The 20336-nt window shown below is 49.7% G+C and overlaps 3 protein-coding genes across 3 annotated transcripts; all 3 read right to left on the reverse strand.

Moving 5' to 3' along the window:
- Positions 1-531: 531 nt before the first annotated feature.
- LOC121446439 (pyruvate kinase PKM-like) lies at positions 532-2795 on the reverse strand. The gene has a single exon (XM_041649069.1). The coding sequence runs from the start codon at positions 2705-2707 to the stop codon at positions 1112-1114; it is 1596 nt and encodes a 531-aa protein (XP_041505003.1). The 5' UTR covers positions 2708-2795; the 3' UTR covers positions 532-1111.
- Positions 2796-12109: 9314 nt separating this feature from the next.
- LOC121446552 (40S ribosomal protein S11-like) lies at positions 12110-12520 on the reverse strand. Its single transcript, XM_041649227.1, has one exon. It carries the CDS (start codon positions 12518-12520, stop codon positions 12110-12112), a length of 411 nt encoding a protein of 136 aa, XP_041505161.1.
- Positions 12521-18309: 5789 nt separating this feature from the next.
- Positions 18310-19952, reverse strand: Hspb1 (heat shock protein family B (small) member 1). The gene is made up of 3 exons (XM_041648764.1): positions 19450-19952; positions 18742-18805; positions 18310-18625 (listed from the first exon to the last, which is right to left on the reverse strand). The coding sequence occupies exons 1-3, from the start codon at positions 19847-19849 to the stop codon at positions 18451-18453; spliced, it is 639 nt and encodes a 212-aa protein (XP_041504698.1). The 5' UTR covers positions 19850-19952; the 3' UTR covers positions 18310-18450.
- Positions 19953-20336: the final 384 nt, after the last annotated feature.

Raw genomic sequence — 20336 nt, forward strand, 5'->3', positions numbered from 1 at the left:
ATCTTTGTGTTCAAGACCAACTTGGTCTACATAGTGAGTTCCAGGACTACTAGGACTACATAGAGAGACCCTGTCTCAAAAACAAAACAAAATAATCAGATAAAGATGGGGAGGCAGGGGGTGCTGGATGGTTCAATAGTTAAAAGTTTGTATTGCTCTAGTAAAATTCAGTTTCCAGAAGCTTCTGGTGGCTCAAAAATACTTGTAACTCCAGCTCCAGGGGATCCATCGCCCTCTTCTGGCCTCTGAAGGCACCTGCACTCATGTGCACATACCCACACATAGATATAACTAAAAAATAGTTTTTAAAGGTGGTGGCACACGCCTTTAATCACAGCACCCAGGAGGCAGAGGCAGGTGGATTACTGAATTTGAGGCCAGCCTGGTTTAATAGTGAGTTCTAGGACAGCCAGAGCTACACAGAGAAACCCTGTCTTGAAAAAAACCAAAACCAAAACCGAAAACTAAAGCAAAAATCAAAAAAACAGCCCCCAAAACTAGAACACTAGGGCTGGTGTGTTGGCCCATCTCTTTTTTTTTTTTTTTTTTTTTGCTTCAGCTGCTGTTTATTGACACTCAGGTGGGCACTATAGCAACAGGCCTGGAGATGCTGCACAGTAGAACGGAAGTGGAGAGTGCAGGGTGTGACTGCAGTGACAGCTGAGAAGTGCGCAAGGAGGAGTGGGGGAGGCCAAAGCTGTTGGGGAAGCAAGTCCGGCCTGGGGGCCAGAGGTTATTATCTACACAGGAACCTGGGCCCCATGCCCTAAGCCCCTACTCTTGCTGTCTCCTGACTCCAGGCCAGGGCTGGGAGTTCTCTGGACAACTTTCTACAGGAGCAAAGTACACAAGACATGTTGCTGCCCCATTGTGATAAAGCCAGAGGGTTTCCAATTCTGCATTCCTCTGTCACCCCTGGTTTGGGCAGGGCCATATGATAGACAGACAGCTGGGCTCTATTCCATGTTTCAGCAACAGTAATTTTCCGGGGTGTCCCAGCCCACCAGCGCCACACTCTGGCCCAGAGTGAGCACTACAAGCGTTGCTGGCCTAATGGATGGGATGGGGGAGGGGATGGGACAGGGGCTAGAAGAGGGGCTCCAGAGGGCCATCAAGGCACAGGCACTACACGCATGGTGTTGGTGAAGCCAGAGCCAGGGCGCCACCCAGTCAGCACAATGACCACATCTCCCTTCTTGAAGAAGCCTCGGGCCTTGCCAACATTCATGGCCAAATTCACACGGAGGTCTACATCCTCAGCCCAGGCGTCCTGCACTGCATCCTTACACAGCACAGGGAAGATGCCTCGGTACAAATGGGCCTGGCGAGCTGTCTGGGGATTGCGCGTCACAGCAATGATGGGCGCACGCGGGCGGTACCTGGCCACCTGGTGAGCACTCCTGCCAGACTTGGTGAGCACGATAATGGCCCCGCTGCAGCATTTGAAGGAGGCCTCCACAGCACCCATGGCAGCAGCTTCTGTGGGGTCGCTGGTGATAGGCGCCAGACGGCGGAGTTCCTCGAATAACTGCAGGTGGTAGATGGCAGCCTCTGCCTCACGGGCAATCAGGTGCTGCATGCGAACGGCTTCCAGAGGGTAGTCCCCTTTGGCGGTCTCTCCAGACAGCATGATGCAGTCTGCTCCATCTAGGACTGCATTGGCCACATCACTGCCCTCAGCACGGGTGGGGCGGGACTTCTTGATCATGCTCTCCAGCATCTGTGTGGCGCAGATGACTGGCTTCCCAGCTCGGTTGCATCGTCCAATCATCATCTTCTGAGCCAGGAAGACCTTCTCTGCAGGAATCTCAATGCCCAAATCGCCACGAGCCACCATGATCCCATCACTGGCCTCCAAAATCTCATCAAACCTGCGGACGCCTTCGTGGTTCTCGATTTTGCTGATGATTTTGATGTTCTTGCCCTTCTCTCCCAGGACCTTCCTAACCTCGTGCACATCAGCTGCCTTGCGGATGAAAGACGCAAACACCATGTCTACATCCTGCTCCACCCCAAACTTCAGGTCCTGGATGTCCTTTTCTGATACAGCAGGGAGGTCCACAGCGGCTCCGGGGAGGTTCACCCCCTTCTTGCTGCCCAAGGAACCACCATTCTCCACCTCTGTTATCAGGAAGTCAGCGCCTTTCTCCTTCACCTGCAGTGAAATGAGCCCATCGTCTACGTAGATCTTGCTGCCCACTTCCACCACCTTACAGATGTTCTTATAGTCCAGCCACAGGGTGTTCTCGTCACACTTTTCCATGTAGGCATTGTCCAGGGTGATCTTCAGGGTAGCTCCCTTCTTCAGCTCCACTTCTGCAGTGCCGCTCCCTTTGATGAGTCCAGTCCGGATCTCAGGCCCCTTTGTGTCCAGAGCCACGGCAACAGGCCGGTATAGAATGGGATCAGAGGCGAAGCTTTCTGTGGCTGCACGCACGTTCTTGATAGTTTCCGCATGGTACTCATGAGTTCCATGAGAGAAATTGAGACGAGCCACATTCATTCCCGACTTGATCATCTCCTTCAGCATCTCCACAGACCGGGAAGCAGGACCAATGGTACAAATGATGCCAGTGTTGCGGGCCGTGATGGGTGCGGAGTCAATGTCCAGGCGGCACATATGTTCCAAGAAGGTGTCAGCCATGGCCGCATGCAGCTGCTGGGTTTGAATGAAGGCAGTCCCTGCTTCGCTGTGTGGCTTCGGCATGGTTCCTGAGGTCCTCGGGCGTACTCCGAATCCTGCAACGATACCCAAGACGGACGACGGAAGGGTCGAGACGAGTCTCTGCTGTGCGGGCGGCCCATCTCTTAAGAATGTATCCTGCTGTTGCAGAGGGCCTGAGCTCAGTTCCCAGCTTCCACGTTGGGTGGCTCACACTCATCTGTAACTCCAGCTCCAGAGAACTCGATGTCTCTGGTTCTTCAGGTACCTGCACTCACAAGCCTGTGCCCAAACGCAGACACATACACACATAATTAAAAATGAATAAATGATACTCAGGAGGCAGGGGCAGGTGGATCTGTATGAGTTCCAGGCCTGCCTGGTCTACAAAGTGAGTTCCAGGAAAGCCAAGGCTAAACAGAGAAACCTTGTCTTGAAGAAGAAGAGGAAGAGGAAGAAGAGGAGGAGGAGGAGGAGGAGGAGAAGGAGGAGGAGGAGGAGGAGAAGAAGGAGAAGGAGAAGGAGAAGGAGAAGAAGAAGAAGAAGAAGAAGAAGAAGAAGAAGAAGAAGAAGAAATCTCAGAGATCTCAGAGATTTGATTCCAGGCAGTTTGTCTCAACCGCTCACAAGCACAAGAATGGTCCTCTGCTGCCTCTTAGTGGCCTAGCATTGCTGATGAATGATGGACAGCTAGCAGGTACCAGCTCGGAGCAGCATTAGACACAGCTTCCAGAAGACGCACCTGGGAAGGCCAAAGGCCTAGAATCCAGATGTGACTGCCAGACCTGCGGTAACAGAATGGGCTGGCAGCCAGGAGGCTTGAGCACAGCCAGTTTCATGGCAGAGACATTTCAGAGACCAAACAGGGTTTCTCTGTCTAGCTTTGGCTGTCTTGGAACTTGCTCCATACACCAGACTGGCCTCAAACTCACAGAGATCTGCCTGCCAGGAACTCCTTTTCAATACTAAAGATCTCTCTCTCTCTCTCTCTCTCTCTCTCGGTCTCTCTTTCTCTCCCCGTTTCCTCCCATGTGGGCGCATTCCTGCATGTGGAGGTCAGAAGACAGTGGTAATGTTCAGAAATGGCACCGTCTGCTTCCTTTGAAGCGGGTCCCTCTCTGGTCTAGAATTTACTGATTAAGCTAGGTTGACTGCCAGCGAGCTTCTGGAATCCGCTATTTCTGTCTCATTGGAATGGGATTACAAGCATACTCCACCATGCCCAGGATTTTTTTTTTTTTTTTTTTTTTTTGTTTTTCGAGTCAGGGTTTCTCTGTGGTTTTGGAGCCTGTCCTGGAACTAGCTCTTGTAGACCAGGCTGGTCTCGAACTCACAGAGATCCGCCTGCCTCTGCCTCCCGAGTGCTGGGATTAAAGGCGTGCGCCACCACCGCCCAGGATTTTTATATGAATAAAATCCCCCAGAAGGGATCGAACTCAGGTCTCCATGTTTGCTAGGCAAGCTCTTCACCAACTGGGCTGTCTTTCCAGACCCTAAAACTGGGCCTTTTGGATCCCATTTCTTCTCTAGTCTGATAGACCTTAGAAGTTGGGTAGAGATCCCCTGGGTACTGTGGAGTGTCTGGGCAAGCATCCGGGGACTTCTGGTGGCAGGGAACTAGGGATGTGAGCATCATTCAGGGCTGTCTCAAGCCTGATGAAGGTGGGCTTCTTCCCTGGATATGACTTGCTCAGCCCTGAACTTGCTTACCTTCTGAGCTTACCTGAGCTTACTTCTGAGGATCAGGGACTTTTTCCCCAAAGCTCACTTCCTCCTTCCCTGCGGCCATGGTTCTGGGACTTCAGGACACCAATGAAAGACCAACCTGTGTGGACACTGTCTGGTCCAAAAGAAACTAGGGACATATTGCTCTCCCATTAACAAATGTCCGGGTGCCTTTGCCAGCCTACAAGATCCATGTTAGCCTACAGGCTCCCCCAGACCTTACTCACAAGGACTTGTTTTATACTTCAAAGCCCCCACCCCAGCTTGCAGGCTCCCTTCTTCCTATTCTCTTATAACCATGAAGAATCTACCCCCGGCCCCAACTCTCTCGGCTTTCCCGAGAGACAGCCTGGACAGTTTGGAATAAACTTTCCCCCTTCCACCCACAGAGTGGCTGTTTTGATTTCTTTGTTGTTGTTTTTCCAGACAGGGTTTCCCTGGGTAGCCTTGGCTGTCCTGGACCTCGCTCTGTAGGCCAGGCTGGTCTCAAACTTACAGAGTTCTGCCTGCCTCTGTCTTCTGAGTGCTGGGATTAAAAGCGTGCAACACCACTGTCATCCTTATTTTGGTTTCTTTGCCTGTGCCCCTCAAATTCAGATACCAGCAGGGTTCAAGGCCTGAGGCTGGGATCCTAAAAGGGTGCTTGTTCCTGGAAGGTGGCGCACACCTGTAATCCCTACAGTTGGTAAACAGGAACAATCCCCACAGTTGGTGAGCAGGAACGGGGCTGAGCATACACAAAGCCCTGGCTCCCATCTTCAGAACTGCATAAAACAGGGAAGATGACACAAACTTGTAATTCCTAAACTCAGAAGGTGGGAGCAGAAGGATTAGAAGTTCAGGGTCATACTCCTGGCTACGTGTCAAGTTGAAGGCCAGCCTGGGCTACGGGAATCTCGTCTGCCCGTCCATCCATCCATCTATCATCTCTATCTATCTATCTATCTATCTATCTATCTATCTATCTATCTATCTTCTATCATCTGTCTATAAATGAATATGTTAAGTCAAATCTATTAGTTTTTAAAAGTCCAATAAACAAACAAGCGAACATCATCAAAAAAGAGGGAGCATGATGTCCCAAGCTGGGACGGTGTGGGACAGAGTTGAGTAAGTGGGTGGAAGTCAGAGAGGGACAGAATGAGATCAATCAGAGTTCAGGGGGAGGTCCAGGCTGGATAGAGAGCTGAACTGGGTCAAGGAGAACCCAGAGAAGGCACGAACTCAGAGGGGAGGTCAGTATTGATTCCAACTGGCTTGATTTCTACCTTTGCAAAGGACTAACAGGGTGGCAGAGGTCAGAAAATTAAACTCAGGGTGGGCCTGAGCCCAGGAGCATATCTCCTACAGCTCCCTGCTCCTCAAAGTTGCTCAAACAGCGCCACCTGCTGAGGACCAAGTGTCTAAATACGTTTGTCTACTGGAGACCTTTCCCAATTAAACCATGGCCAAGACGGGGACAGAATAGCTTGGGGGAAAAAAGAAAAGAAAAAAAAATTATATTTATGAAAGAAAAGGGGCCGGGTGTGGTGGCTCAGGCCTTTAATCCCAGCATTTGGGAGGCAGAAGTAGACAGTGTTGGGTCTACAGGGGTCACAGAAAGATAGGGGACAGACCATCAAAGTCTATTAGACCAGGAGCAAACTTTATTCCAGAAAAAAATTAAAAAATAAATCTCCATGGGGTACAAAAAGCTGATCAGCTAGCCGAGACCATGGCCAGAGATGGACTTGCAAGGCCGCAGCAAAGGATGGTTTCTGAACTCCCTTTTTATAGTAAGAAGCAACAAACATTAGGCATGAACGAAGGAATTTTTACACTCTTGAGGTAAAACTCAGATACAAATTGACTTTTTTTTACACTTTCCATTTATAGAGTTTTTCCGTTAAACTAGTGTTTGTGTTTAGTCCATTGTTTTCCACTGGCGCTCCCTGAGGGTGTTTACCAAAGTGCTACACACCCCTGATACAGCCAGTTTCACATAGCAGGAAAGGGTATGGGAAAATGAACAACCAAAAAGTCAGGTACATCCCATCATTTGAAAGGTAACTCAGCTCACATCAATTGCTGGTCTTGAGTGACTGGGGGTAAGGGGTGGTGGTGGTGGGAGTGGTGGTGGTGTAATCTAAATTCTGAGCCTCAGTTTACAGAGGCCGCTTCATCCTTGCAGACAGAGCTATTGATTGTAAAGCAGAGTAGCCCACAGATAATAGTTAATCCTTAAACTGCCGAGACAGCTGCTGACTGTCTGCTCTCATTCTCCTATGCTGACAACTTTGGATTGCTTTATTTCCACATTTTTATTTCTGGAATCTACATTTCTATATTCTTATTCTTGGTCTCTTCAGTAGATCTCTGTGAATTCAAGGCCAGCCTGGTTTACAAGAGCTAGTTCCAGGACAGGCTCTAAAAAAAAAAAAGAAGAAAAGAAAGAAAGAAAGAAAGGTACAGGACCTTCCAGGCAGTAGTGGTGCACACCTTTAATCCCAGTACTTGGGAGGCAGAGGAAGGTGGAACTCCATGAGTTCGAGGCCAACATGGTCTACAAAGTGAGTCCTAGGATAGTCAGGGCTACACAGAGAAACCCTGTCTCAAAACAAAATAAAACAAAAAAAAAAATAAAAGAAAAGAAAAGGAAAAGTCCAGGACCATGTAGTAACCTGGACTGAGGATCACTTGGGTGCCCCATGGGTCCCTGGGAGACCCAGTGACAGTGAATTTGAACAATGGCCACAGGAACAATGAAACCACAGGAAGCTAGACCTGCCACCCTCGGCCAGGGACCAGAGAATACTACATTAGCTGCTTTTTGTCCCTGTGACAAAGACACTTGGAAAAATAACTTAAGGAAGAAAGGGTGACTTTAACTCAAGGTTTCTGGACTGTGTGGCCCACTGTAGCCTTCCCAGCATCTCACCTTTAGGCAAGTTCAGCAGTCCTCTCTCTGCAGATTCTTTGTGTCCAGTTCATGCATCAGTCCAGGCAAGAGCAGTTTCTTGCCCAAATGGCTATCAAACTCCATAAGGAGCCTCTTTGATGCCTATCTTTTTTTTAATATTTATTTATTTATTATATACACAGTGTTCAGCCTCCATGTATGCTTGCACGCAGGAAGAGGGCACCAGATCTCATTACTGATGGTTGTGAGCCACCATGTGGTTGCTGGGAATTGAACTCAGGACCTTTGGAAGAGCAGTCGGTGCTCTTAACCTCTGAGCCATCTCTCCAGCCCCCCCATCTTTTTCTTGAAGTAGATTGGTGCTGCCAGGAGCAGACATGTCTCATTGTCATGAAAACCCCTAAATTATTAAAACATTAAATGCCATATTCTGTAGTCTTTGAAAGATATGAAAAATGCCCATCTGAAATATATCTATGCACACCTAGAAAGTCTAACTAACATGACTACAAACTTGACTATTATAGATGATTATCTATTAACAACCTATGTACATTATATTTTAAAATGAACTACACAATCAAAATACCTTAATCAAGATCAGAAATACATAGACATATAACAAAATTGACCTTAAACTTGTATCAGTAAACCAAGATTCATACCAATGCAAATTATTCATATCTATATCATATCCCCCTTTAAATGTAAAAGAACATTTATAAACAATATTTGGGAATATGGGCATAGTTATTTCTTTCCAAACTGCTTCGTGCTGAATGGGGGCGCTGTTATTCAGGTCTTTTATGGTATAACCTGTCTGCTAGGTTCATCTCAGTTGGCAGTTGAATGAAGTAATTTTCTGAAGGTGTTCACAGCAACCTTGAAGGAGGGCATGGTCTACCATACCATATTGGGATAGAAGCAATCCACAGGGTCTCATCCTCTGTGAAAACAAAAGAAGAATCTCTTTTCCAAAGCATCATATCCTTAGATCCAAATTCTGAAGTCAGGTTATTTTCAAAATATCTATGTTGGATTAGTTCAGAAGCATTTATAAGCAAATATCTTTTAGCAGCTCTTGATCCTTCCTCAGCATTCAAACAATTCAAAGAGAGCATAATAGCATACAGTATCAAGATTCTCTGTGTATTTTCCAACTTTGTGAGGCTTTACTTTACCCTCTATTTCTTTCTTTTTCTTTTTTTTTTTTTTTTTTTGGTTTTCGAGACAGGGTTTCTCTGAGGTTTTGGAGCCTGTCCTGGAACTAGCTCTTGTAGACCAGGATGGTCTCGAACTCACAGAGATCCGCCTGCCTCTGCCTCCCAAGTGCTGGGATTAAAGGCGTGCGCCACCACCGCCCGGCTACCCTCTATTTCTTTTACTTTTACTTTTATTTTTTGAGACAGGTTCTCTGTATATCTTTGTCCTGGAATAACTCTGTAGACCAGGCTGTCCTTGAACTCTCAGAGGTCCATCTGTCTCTGCCTCCCAGGCATTGGGATTAAAGGTGTGTGCTACCACACCTTGAAGTCACAGAGGTCAATTTACCTCTGCCTGCCAAGTGTTGGGATTAAAGGTGAGCGCCACACACAAACACACAGACACCACAAACAACAAAGAGCTGGCAGAGTGCTTGCCTAGAGTCCTACCACCAGCCCTGCGTAAACCAGGCATAGTAGCTCATGCCTATCATCCCAACAACCAAGAAGTAGAGGCAGGAGAATCAGAAGTTCAAGATCATCCTCAGCTGCATCGCGAGTTCGAGGGCACCCTGGGTACACAGGCCCCTGTCTCAAGACAGAATCTGAAGCTACGATGAGCTGGCTCAGCAATTAAGAGCACTAACTGCTCTTCCAGAGGTCCTGAGTTCGATTCCCAGCAACCACATGGTGGCTCACAACCATATAGTTATTTTTTGGGTTTTTTTTTTGGGGGGGGTTGTTTTGTTTTTCGAGACAGGGTTTCTCTGTGGCTTCTGGAGCCTGTCCTGGAACTAGCTCTTGTAGACCAGGCTGGCCTCGAACTCATAGAGATCCACCTGCCTCTGCCTCCTGAGTGCTGGGATTAAAGGCGTGCGCCACCACCGCCCGGCTCCATGTAGTTGTTGTAATGGAATCTGATGCCCTCTTCTGGCATAAAGTCATATATGCAAATAGAGCGCTCATCTATAAATAAAATAAGTAAATCTTTAAAAAACCAGGCATGGTGGCACATGCATTTAATCCTAATTTAATACTAGCACTTGGGAGGCAGAGGTAGGCAGATCTCTGAGTTCAAGGCTAGCCTGATGGGGAAGTTCAGCCAATCACATTCTGTTTAGGGTATGTGTCCTCCCCCCCACCCCCAGGCCAAGAAAAACAGATAAAACATCCAGGTGCGCTCACCTCTCTCTCTTTTGTTCTCTCTGTGCTCCTGGTTTTCGCTGGATCCTTGGTTGTGTAAGTTTCCTTTTTCCACAATTATTAAATCTTTTGAATTGAGCTGGTCTGGTTAATTCTAACTACCAATTGACCACACCCCTTCACTAGCATGGTCTACAGAGTGAGTTCCAGGACAGTCAAAGATACACCAAGAAACCCTGTCTTGAAAAAAAAAAGCACATACTGCTCTTGGAGAGAAACCTAGTCCAGTTCCCAGTACCTATTTTGGATGGCTCACAACCACCTGTAATTTCGGCTCCTGGGGATTCAATGCCCTCTTCTGGGCTCTGTAGGTACTGCATTTACATGCACCTACACACACACACACACACATATACGCGTGCACAGACACACTCATACTAATTATAAGACTGATGGGCACCTACTGGGCTAAGGAGGCAAATACATGCAATAATTTCAAATAACAGATGGGTGAAGATGCAGCATACATTTAATCCTAGCACTTGGGAAGCAGAGGCAAGGGGATGTCTGTGAGTACAAGGTCAGCCTGAACTATACAGGAAGACCCTGTGTAAGACAGAAAACCAACCAATAATAACAACACTACCAAAATAAGGCCAAATGGGCCTGTGCACCAAAGGTGGTGAAGAAGTTGGCTTTAGGCTCACAGAGACTCACGATGGCAGCCACCATAGGCTCAGGAATTTGAAAAGCTGAGAACATCGGAAAGAGCAGGAGACCGCTCAATTCCCTGGGTCTAGAGAACGACAAAGTTTGGTACTGACAAGATGGACTGGGACCATAATTGGGCTCCTAGAACAAAGTATGGAAACATAGTCTACAACCTTCAAATAGAATGCTGTCCCAAGATGGCTGTGGACTCCTCCCAAGAGACGGCAGAATGGGAAAGAGCCGGGCAAGATCCTGAGGCGGAGGAGCCAGGTTGCCTCTGGAGAATTTAAACATGGTGCTTACGGGTTTGTCAGCAGCTGCAATTGGAGGTCAGCAAAAGTGGAAAGTAAAGGGGCTGGAGCAATAGCTCAGTGGTTAAGAGCACCGACTACTCTTCCAGAGGATCCAGGTTCAATTCCCAGCACCCACATGACAGCTCACAACTGTCTGAAGATTCAGTTGCAAGGGATCTGACACCTTCACACAATGCACATAAAATAAAGTGGGAAGTAAAGCACCTACAAAATCTCTGCTCCTGGCTGAGCCAGGACAGCACCCGGACCCTCAGAACCTGGACGATGAGGGGTCCCTTTGCTCTTTCTTCTCAACCTAGGCAGCTTGCCTGTCAGGATATGGGAACCCCTTCAGAAAATAGCTGATCTTAGGGTGTCCCCAAGCAGGATTCTCTAGCTTTTTGGAGGGACTGAACTGTCCCCTTCTGCGACCTTTAGGCCCCTAAAGCTTGGTACAGCTGACGGCATGGTGCTAAGCTGAGGCCCCAGAGACATCCCAGCAGTACCGCCTCCAGGTGCAGGAGAAAGAAAGACCAGATGCTGGAGATTTTACCATCTCTAGACCCTCATGCTGCACTCTGGGAAGGCTGTGGGACTCGCCCTGACACAAACTCTACTTCTACGGTGAGACAAAGCCTCTGGGCATGGACTCTGAGGATCTCACTGAGGTCTGGGACGGAAGCACCCTCTCCCTGTTCAGATGCCCAGCCAGGACTTGCAGACGATATCTCTCACTTTTCTCCCTCCATAAAGGCTAACAGAAGCTGAATTAGAATTTATTTATTCTGGTTTGGAGGACTGAACCCTGGACTATGCACTTTCTAAGAATTTATGATGCCAAGACAAAATCAAGGTGTGACCAAAGCTGCCTTGTCTCTCATTTTCTCACCATTTTCTTCTTCTTCTCCTCCTCCTCTTCCTCCTCCTCTTCTTCTTCTTCCTTCTCCTCCTTCTCCTTCTTCCTCCCTGTTTTTTGTTTTCCAGGTCAGGTTGTAGCTCTGACTGTTCCAGGCTGGCCTTGACCTACAGAGATCCACCTGCCTCTGCCTCCAGAGTGCAGGGATGGAAGGCGAGCGCCACCACTGCCCGGCTGTTGACCCTGGTCACAGCAGTTGACTCCTGGGTAGCTATAAGGCTGCTGCCGCCCTGGGTGACCTGTGGTAGTGTGCATAGAGGCTTCCGGAGACAGAGACGGGATCGCCCCTCCCCCACCATTTTGCCTTTATTGTCATCATTTGCTTAATCAAGTTCTGTTCTGTAAAACTTTAAAAAAGTGGGCCTGAATTCCCAGAAGCCCCCTCCCCCACCCCCTGTTAGAGTTGTAACAAAAGTAATGCGAATGGAGATAGTGTTTTTCTTTTTTAAGTTGGAAAGTAACTATTTGCTCTAGGGAGTTGGTCAGAGTCCTTCCAGAACTTTTGGAACATCTTGGTGCCAGCAGCCTTAGTGACCTTGAGCACACTGTCTTGCTTGCTCAGGGGCCTGCCCTCTCCATGGTGACAATGTCATTGGTCTGTACATCCCTGAAACAGGGGTGTGGGGGAGAGGACAGGTGCACAGACATGTTCTCGTGGTGATTCTCAAAGCGACTGGACTTTCGGGTGTAGATAGAGATTGTGCCAGAGGATGATAATGGTCTCTGCATCTTCATCTTGGTCGCTACACCAGACAAGGTCAGACCTCCGGTGGAGATGTTATCAGTGAAGGGGCGTTTCTTGTCTACGTAGGTGCCCTTGATGGCCTCCTTGAACTTCTTGAATCCTGGACTAATGTTCTTGTACCAAGGGAGGGTCTCCTTGTTGGTTTCTCCCAGCAGAATCCACTTCTTGATTTGAAAGATTGTGGGCTGCTTTTGGGAAGCTCGCAGGGTCTGGACAGTCATCATCTTTCTGGCAAACTGGGGCGGGGGGAGGGGGACATAGCGTTTCTAACGCAGTGTTTGACCCAGGAGCTATGGCAGAGCTGGTAAAGAGGCAATGTGATAGAATTCCCACAGGAGCAAGGTCATCCTGCAAGAGCCTTATAACTCCACCTCCAGCTTCGGAAAGGCCAGAGGCACACCAACTAATCACCAAGAAAACTCAGTCTCTGCTTCCCCCGTTCTATCTAAGTCTTCATCTCCATGGTAGCACATTTTTCAGATAAACGCCTCCTGGGAGTGGAAAACATTGAAGATGCTGCCCAAAGACAGCGGTTGCAACATCGCTGAGACTAACTCTTCTTGTTCTTTTGAAAAATGTGTGTGCTGTGTGCAAACACTTTAAAGAATATATCTAGGGCCGGGCGGTGGTGGCGCACGCCTTTAATCCCAGCACTCGGGAGGCAGAGGCAGGAGGATCTCTGTGAGTTCGAGACCAGCCTGGTCTACAAGAGCTAGTTCCAGGACAGGCTCCAAAACCACAGAGAAACCCTGTCTCGAAAAACCAAAAAAAAAAAAAAAAAAAAAAAAGAATATATCTAGGGGCTGGAGAGGTGGTTAAGAGAGTAAGAGTGCTGGTTGCAACCAGGCCAGCAGAAGCAGAAGTGGCACACATCTTTAATCCCAGCACTCAGGAGGCAGAGACAGGTGGTTCTCTGTGGATCCAAGGCCAGCCAGCCTGGTCTACAGAGTGAGTTCCAGGACAGCCAGTGGCTCACAACCGTCTCTAGTGATGAAGGAAGGTCATTGGTTAAATAAAAAGAAACTGCTTGGCCCTCATTGGTTAGAAGAGGAGTAAACATTGGTTAGGTGGGAGGAGTAAACAGAACAGAACGCTGGGAGGAAGAGGAAGTGAGCTCAGACTCCACAGCTCTCCTCTCGGGAGCAGATGCCTCAGAGAGACGCCATGCTCCCAGCTCCCAGGCAGATGCATGCGATGAAGCTCCGACCCAGGATGGACATAGGCTAGAATCTTCCCGGTGAGCGCACCTAGGGGCGCTACACAGATGATTAGAAATGGGCTAAATTAATATGTGAGAATTAGCCTGGAAGAGGCTAGATAGAAATGGGACAAGCAGTGATTAAATGAATACAGTTTGTGTGTTGTTATTTCGGGCATAAGCTAGCCAGGCAGCTGGGGTGCTGGGGACGCAGCCCCGCCACCCTTATTACTACACTCTAGCTCCAGTTCCAGGGGATCTGATGCCCTCTTCTGGCCTCCAATGCACCAGGCATGCTTGTGGTGCGCATATGTGCATGCAGGCTTAATCAAATATCTATAACAGGATGGCTTTGGTTATTCCCGGCATCTGGGAGGCAGAGGCAGGTGGACCTCTGTGAGTTCAAGACTAACCTGGTCTACAGAGTGAGTTCCAGGAGAGCCAGGGCTACACAGGGAAACTCTCAAAAAAAGGTTAACTAGGGCTGGAGAGATGGCTTAGTGGTTAAGAGAACTGCCTGCTCTTCCAAAGGTCCTGAGTTCAATTCCCAGCAACCACATGGGTGGTTCACAACCACTTGTAATGAGATCTGGTGCCCTCTTCTGGCCTCCAGGCCAGGCAGACCACTGTATACTTAATAAATGAAAAAAAAAGAAAAGAAAAAAGTTTAACTATCTATAACACATATACGCATAAAATAAATATATACACATAAATTTATAGATCTATATCTACATACATTATCTCTATATCTATACATCTGTATTTCAAACTGTAGAACCCTTTCCTCTTGAGTTGCCTTGCTTCTGAACCTGGGCTAATCTGTCTTCCTGTCTCCGGCCACACCCCTCCAGCAAGTCTGTCATTTCTCTGCGTCTTGCTGAACCAAGTTGTTTCTCTCTGTGTACCCCGTCATTAAGCGGGAGTGACCGTACATCACTGCAGAGTTATCTGAGGCAAGGGCACCTCAGGGCAGCCTTGCTCTAGCCATCTCTGATGCAGTCACGCCTCTGCAAGCCAGGCCATCCTACGCGCCAGCCACAAGACAGCTGGCCTGCAGATCCAGCCTGGGGCCTGGCCAGCCTGCTTCCCTAGGCTCTGCCATAGGCAAGTGGAGACAACGGGGGGAGAGATGCCTTACACAAAGTGAGGCTGCTTAGAACCTCAAGATGGACCTGAACTGAACAGTCCCAGCCAGTGAGTGGAAGTGGTAAGAAGGTGGGGCAGACTTCTGGGTGACGGGCTCAGACTGGTACTGCCAGCTGGACCAGAATGATTCCTTCTGCCAGGACCTGTCCTGGCCGCATGCCTGCTCCAGGTGTTCCGATTTAGGAGTTGCCCCACAGAGGAGCTTATACTGCTAAGAAGCTGAGAGAGTGGGAGTTGGTGGTGGTAGGGGACAGGGTGTGCCAGTTAGGTCCCTGCAGGAAACAGCTCCTCCTCCCATGGACCTTGGGAGAGCAGGACTGTGGCTTTAGGAAGGAGTGTGTGTGTGTGTGTGTGTGTGTGTGTGTGTGTGTGTAGTACACATTCGAGGGCAATCGTACGTGTTGGTGTGAATGCGTGTAGCTGTGTGCGTTTGTGGAGACCCAAGGTTGAGGCTGGGAACCATTCTCCTTTGCTTCTACCTTATTCATTGAGACATTGCTTAATCAAACCCAGAGCTCCGGATGGGGCTGGTCTTCCAAACTAGATCGACTAGACATGAAAGTCCCCTACCTCCACCTTCCGAGGCTGGAATTACAGATGGACTCAGGCATTTGTGTGGATTCTAGAGCTCTGAACTCTGGTCCTCATGCTTGCATGGCAAGCATTTAACTGCTCAGTGTCACCCCTGCCCTTCATTTTTCCTAAGAGCGTCACAGTGGTCCCCAGGCTAGCCTTGAGCTCAGGATCTCCTGTCTTTGCCTTCCAGGCATAGGATTACAGATCTGCTCCATCACACACAGCTCTCGTCTCTTCTCTTTGAGATGGTCTTGTTTAGCTCAGGATGACTTCTGACTCGCTTGGTAGCTGAGGCTGGCATTGAACTCCTGAACCTGGCCTGGCAGTGCTGATAGTAAAGACATACATCATCTTACAGTTCATGTGGTGCTGGCGCTGGAACCTAGGCTTCCACACGTGCTTGGTCAACACTCAGCCACTGACTCACATACTAAACCTAGTTTGGCTGTTTTTTTGTTTTTTTTTTAGAGCCTGTCCTGGAACTAGCTCTTGTAGACCAGGCTGGTCTCGAACTCACAGAGATCCACCTGCCTCTGCCCCCCAAGTGCTGGGATTAAAGGCGTGCGCCACCACCGCCTGGCTTGGCTATTTTCTTCTTCTTATTTTTTGTTCATTTACTTTGTGTGCTTGTGTATATGTGTGAGCATGAGTGTGAGTGTGCCATGGTGGGTGTGTGAAGGTCAGAGGACAGTTTTGGGGAGTAGATTTTCTTCTACTAGGTGGGATTTAGAGGATTGAATTCAAGTCACCAGGCTTGGCAGGAAGCGCCTTTGCCTTCTGGACCATCTTGGCAGAATTGGTTTGGCTTTTTTGAGACAGATCTTACCATGTTGCTCAGGCTAGCCTGGTGCCTCTGACTCCTGAATGCTAGGATCACAGTCCTGTACTGCCACACCTGGCTGCTTCTCTGGAATTCTAATTCTTCCTTTCTTCCTCTTCCTTCTTCTAAGACTTTTAAAAATTCCGTGTGTGGGTGTGTATGCGCGCGCGCACACACACACATACACACACACACACACACACACACGCACATGCATAAGCATGCGGTTCTTTCAGAGGCCAGAGGCATACAGTTCCCTGGAGCTGGAGTTACAGGAGATTGTGAGCTACTGATATGGGTGCAGAGAACTGAACTCAGATCCTCTGAAAGAGCAGACCATGAGCCATCCCTCCAGAACCAGTTCCTTAGATTATGTGACACTAGGCTCCAGAGCCCCCTAGGGCCCCTTAAATCTCTCCCTGGGTCTCCTGGAGGATGACAGATGGATAGAGCAAAGCAAGCAAGAGGGGAGCTTTGACTGTGTAATAGCCTTAACCTGGGCTAGTCAAGGCAAGCTCTCTCGAGCAAGCAGATACTAGGATCACTGTCAATCTTGACCAAACGTCAAACACAATCCACATTCTCTGCTTAAGAGCTCAGAGACCAGGTTCCATTTGCAGGCATCTGCACAGGAGGGTGTGGGCTGACTAGTCCAACACCTCAGGAATCGGCCTGCGATTGCCACACCCCTGTTCCTTCTCTACGACCCTCCTTCTCCTCACTCAGCCCTTGGATGTTGCTGCTTTTGATAGTATTTTTAATTTTTATTTATTTTGTTGTTGCTGTATTGACAGAGCCTCAAAACAGGCTGGTTTGAACTTGCTCTATAGCCAAGAGTCACTTTGAACCTCCCCCCCCCCTTCTTGCCTGCCTATGCCTTCTAAGTGCAAACTGGTATATAAAGTAAGGATTTTGGCTATATATATATATGGTGAGAGTATGACCAATGCAAGGTATGATTGAGGGGAAGGTTTTAATTGTAGATGTGAGGGAGAGTACAGCCCAGGAATCTGGAAGAGCCCAGAGCAGAGAGAGAAAGTGGTAAATTGAACATGACCAGCAGACAGGACCCAGCCGTGAGAGGAGGGGGCAAGGAGAGGAAGAGAGAAAGACAAAGAAAGTATGGGCAAAGGAGGTCAAGAGAGGAAGACAAAAGAGAGGGAGAGAGAGGGGAGGGGGCCAGGAGAGGGAGGAAAGGAAGCCCACAGGCTGGAGAAGTTGAGGGTGGGGGATAGGACCAGAAGAGCCCAGAAAGAGCCACAGGTACTTGGAGTACTGAGGAAGCGGCCTGGAAGCCTGCGTGCACTTTGATATGCCAATAGGCACCACAGACAAGAAAACTGTTCCTTTAATAAGGGGGAATGGTGTCAGAATTTGGGGGAGTTTCCTTTGGACCTGGAGAGAGGTAGCTCTGCCTGACTCTCTACTGCTTTACTTTTCAAATGTTATTTTTATTTTACGAGCATTAGTGTTTTATCTGCTCATATGTCTGTGTGTCAGTCTTGGATCTCCCGAAACTGGAGTTACAGACACGTGTGAGCTGCCATATTGGTGCTGGGAATTGAACCCGAGTCCTCTGGAAGACACTGCTCTCAACCACTGAGCCAACTCTCCAGCTCCCTATTATTTTGCTTTTGAGACATACTTTTCATGTGTCCCAGGCTGGCCCCAAACTGGCTATGTAGCCACGAATAACCTTGAACTTCAGATCCTCTTTCCATCACTTCCAGAATGCTGGACTTACAAGTATGCACCACCATGCCACTATATCCCCAGCTCCTGTTTTGTTTTTTTTTGTTTTTTTTTGTTTTTTTGTTTTTGGTTTTTGAAGACAGGATTTCTCTGTGGCTTTGGAGCCTGTCCTGGAACTAGCTCTGTAGACCAGGCTGGTCTCGAACTCACAGAGATCCGCCTGCCTCTGCCTCCGGAGTGCTGGGATTAAAGGTGTGCGCCACCATCGCCCTGCTCCCAGCTCCTGTTTTGTTTTGTTTTGGAGACAGCAAGTATGTGATCTGGAACTCACTCCATAGCCCAGGCTGGCCTCAAATTCACCATGCTCCTGCATCAGCTTCTGGGTACTGGGTACATGTGCCATCATGCCCAGCCCCACCCTGGTACAATTTTAATCTCCAGATTATCACTTTTTCCCATCTTCGGAAATGTCAGGCTGGACCCTGGAAGGGGTTGCGCCCATCGCAAAGACACCAAAGGATGCTCCAGCTGAGAGCATTCATCCCAAGCCTGCCATAAACACCAGGGCTGAGACGGTGGCAAGCAGGAGCTTCCAACTTTTATTTGAGAAAAACAGAAAGTCCATTGTATCAAAAGAGCATACAGATTGACAGAGAGGGGTGACCAGTGGTGGCTACTGGGGATGGGCATCTGGCTGATGGCTTCTACTGGGCTCCAGACTAATCCGACTTCGCAGCTTCCGGACCCCCAATCTGGGCGCGGGCCTCGAAAGTGACGGGAATGGTGATCTCCGCTGACTGTGTGGCCGTTTTGGGCAGCGGAGCCTCCACGGTAAGTGTACCCTCAGGGGACAGGGAAGAGGACACCAGGGTGGGGTCCACACCGGGAGGCAGCCTGAACGCGAAGAAAAACAGGACAAGGGTTACACATCCCTTCAGACCCCGGGGCCCTCTGCTTTATTCCCTGGATCCGCTTTCCCCCACCCCTCCATGCAGGGAACCAGAACTCACGTGTATTTCCGGGTAAAGCACCGAGAGATGTAGCCATGTTCGTCCTGTCTTTCTTCGTGCTTGCCTGTGGGTGGGGACCGAAGGAGGTCAGAGGCAACCCTTTGCTGTCCTAGCCCCCCCCCCCCCACCCTGCTAAGGAGTGGCTGGCTGGGGCTCTAAGGCAGCACCCAATTCAGAGGGCGGCGAGAAGCCTGACTGCCTGGAATCTTAAAACTTCCCAGAAAGTTGGTTACTGGGATTTGGGATGCTAGGGCTTGGCTCTGACCTAGGCTGGACACTAGCGCAGGCGCACACGGAGTTGTGTGCACGCCCCCTCCGCTGCTCGGACTAGGGACCCTGGCTGGAGTCCCAGCACTTCCTTATTTGGGAATGGGGTCTTCCAGAAGGTGCGTTGCTGCGGGTAGAACTCGGGGCCTCCCGTAGGCTAGGCAAGGCTCTTTCCGGAACTACAGCCCCAGCTGTTGGTCCTTATCATCGAGGATGACAGGGCTCTTAGGAGCAACCTGAGCCCTGGGTTCCGCAGCAAGGGAAGCTGCCTAGGGAGAGCGGTGCTGACCTCCCGGTCCCTGAGTTCATTTCTAACTTTCCAGGCTCCCGTCCCTCTTGGTTTCACACTCCCCCACCCCGTCAGCCCCCTACAGCCCCCTACAGCCACCACGGCGCTGAGCCCGCCAGCTTCTTCCCTTGTGGGGTACAAGGGAGACTCACCGGTGATCTCCACCACGCCTTCTTTGGTCTTGACCGTGAGCTCTTCCGGAGCGAAGTGGTTGACGTCCAGGGACACGCGCCAGCGATCGGCCGTCTGCCTGATCTCCGAAATGCCGCTGCTCAGCTGCCGGTTGAGCGCACGGCTGAAGGCGGGCGCAGCCAGGGGTGCAGCCAGGGGCGCGGCCAGGGTCACTGCAGCGGGTCCTTCGGCGGTCGCAGCGGGCAGCGGACGCACATAGCCGGGCCAACCAGCGGTGCTGAACCACTGAGACCACTCATCGGGCAACCGAGGCACCCCGAAGGCTTGATCGAAGAGGCGGCTGTGGGCCGGGTACCAGTCCCGGAATGGTTCCCAGCTGGGGCTCCGCAGCAGCGAGAAGGGCACGCGGCGCTCGGTCATGTTCTTGGCTGTGTTTGGTCAGGGCTGAGGATCAAGAAGCTCTGGGCTGAAGATCCGAGAAGTGCCGAACTGGAGCCCCGGCTGTGCTTTTATGGGAGTCCAGCTGGGTATTTTTAGCAGGCGGTGCTTCAGGTCTCTATTAATGGCAATGACCGTCTAGGGGCCGCCCCTCCCCGCTGCATTCCTCCCCGTAAGCTTTCAGAGGGGACGAGCAGGCGGGGCCAGGAAGGTTCTGCCCCCATCTGGAAAGTTCTCTAGTCGAAGAAAACAAATGACTGTAATACCGGTAGCTGGAGCTGTTCCCACTGTGGGGCATTCACAGCCTGGGCTAGAACGCTGCAGGCTAAAGGGCGGTGTCCTGTGACCGGTCCCATCTTTCTGTTGAGAATACAACTAGAAGTTAGGTCCTTTGTGTCGCAACTAGGAAGCAATTGAGCCTGATCTGAACCAGAGAGAGGCTTGTGTGGACACACACATACACCGTGGC

This window comes from Microtus oregoni, unplaced genomic scaffold, assembly GCF_018167655.1.
Source record: "Microtus oregoni isolate MIOR12 unplaced genomic scaffold, Mior012 000003F_ref0000135, whole genome shotgun sequence".
Classification (NCBI taxonomy): Eukaryota; Metazoa; Chordata; class Mammalia; order Rodentia; family Cricetidae; genus Microtus; species Microtus oregoni.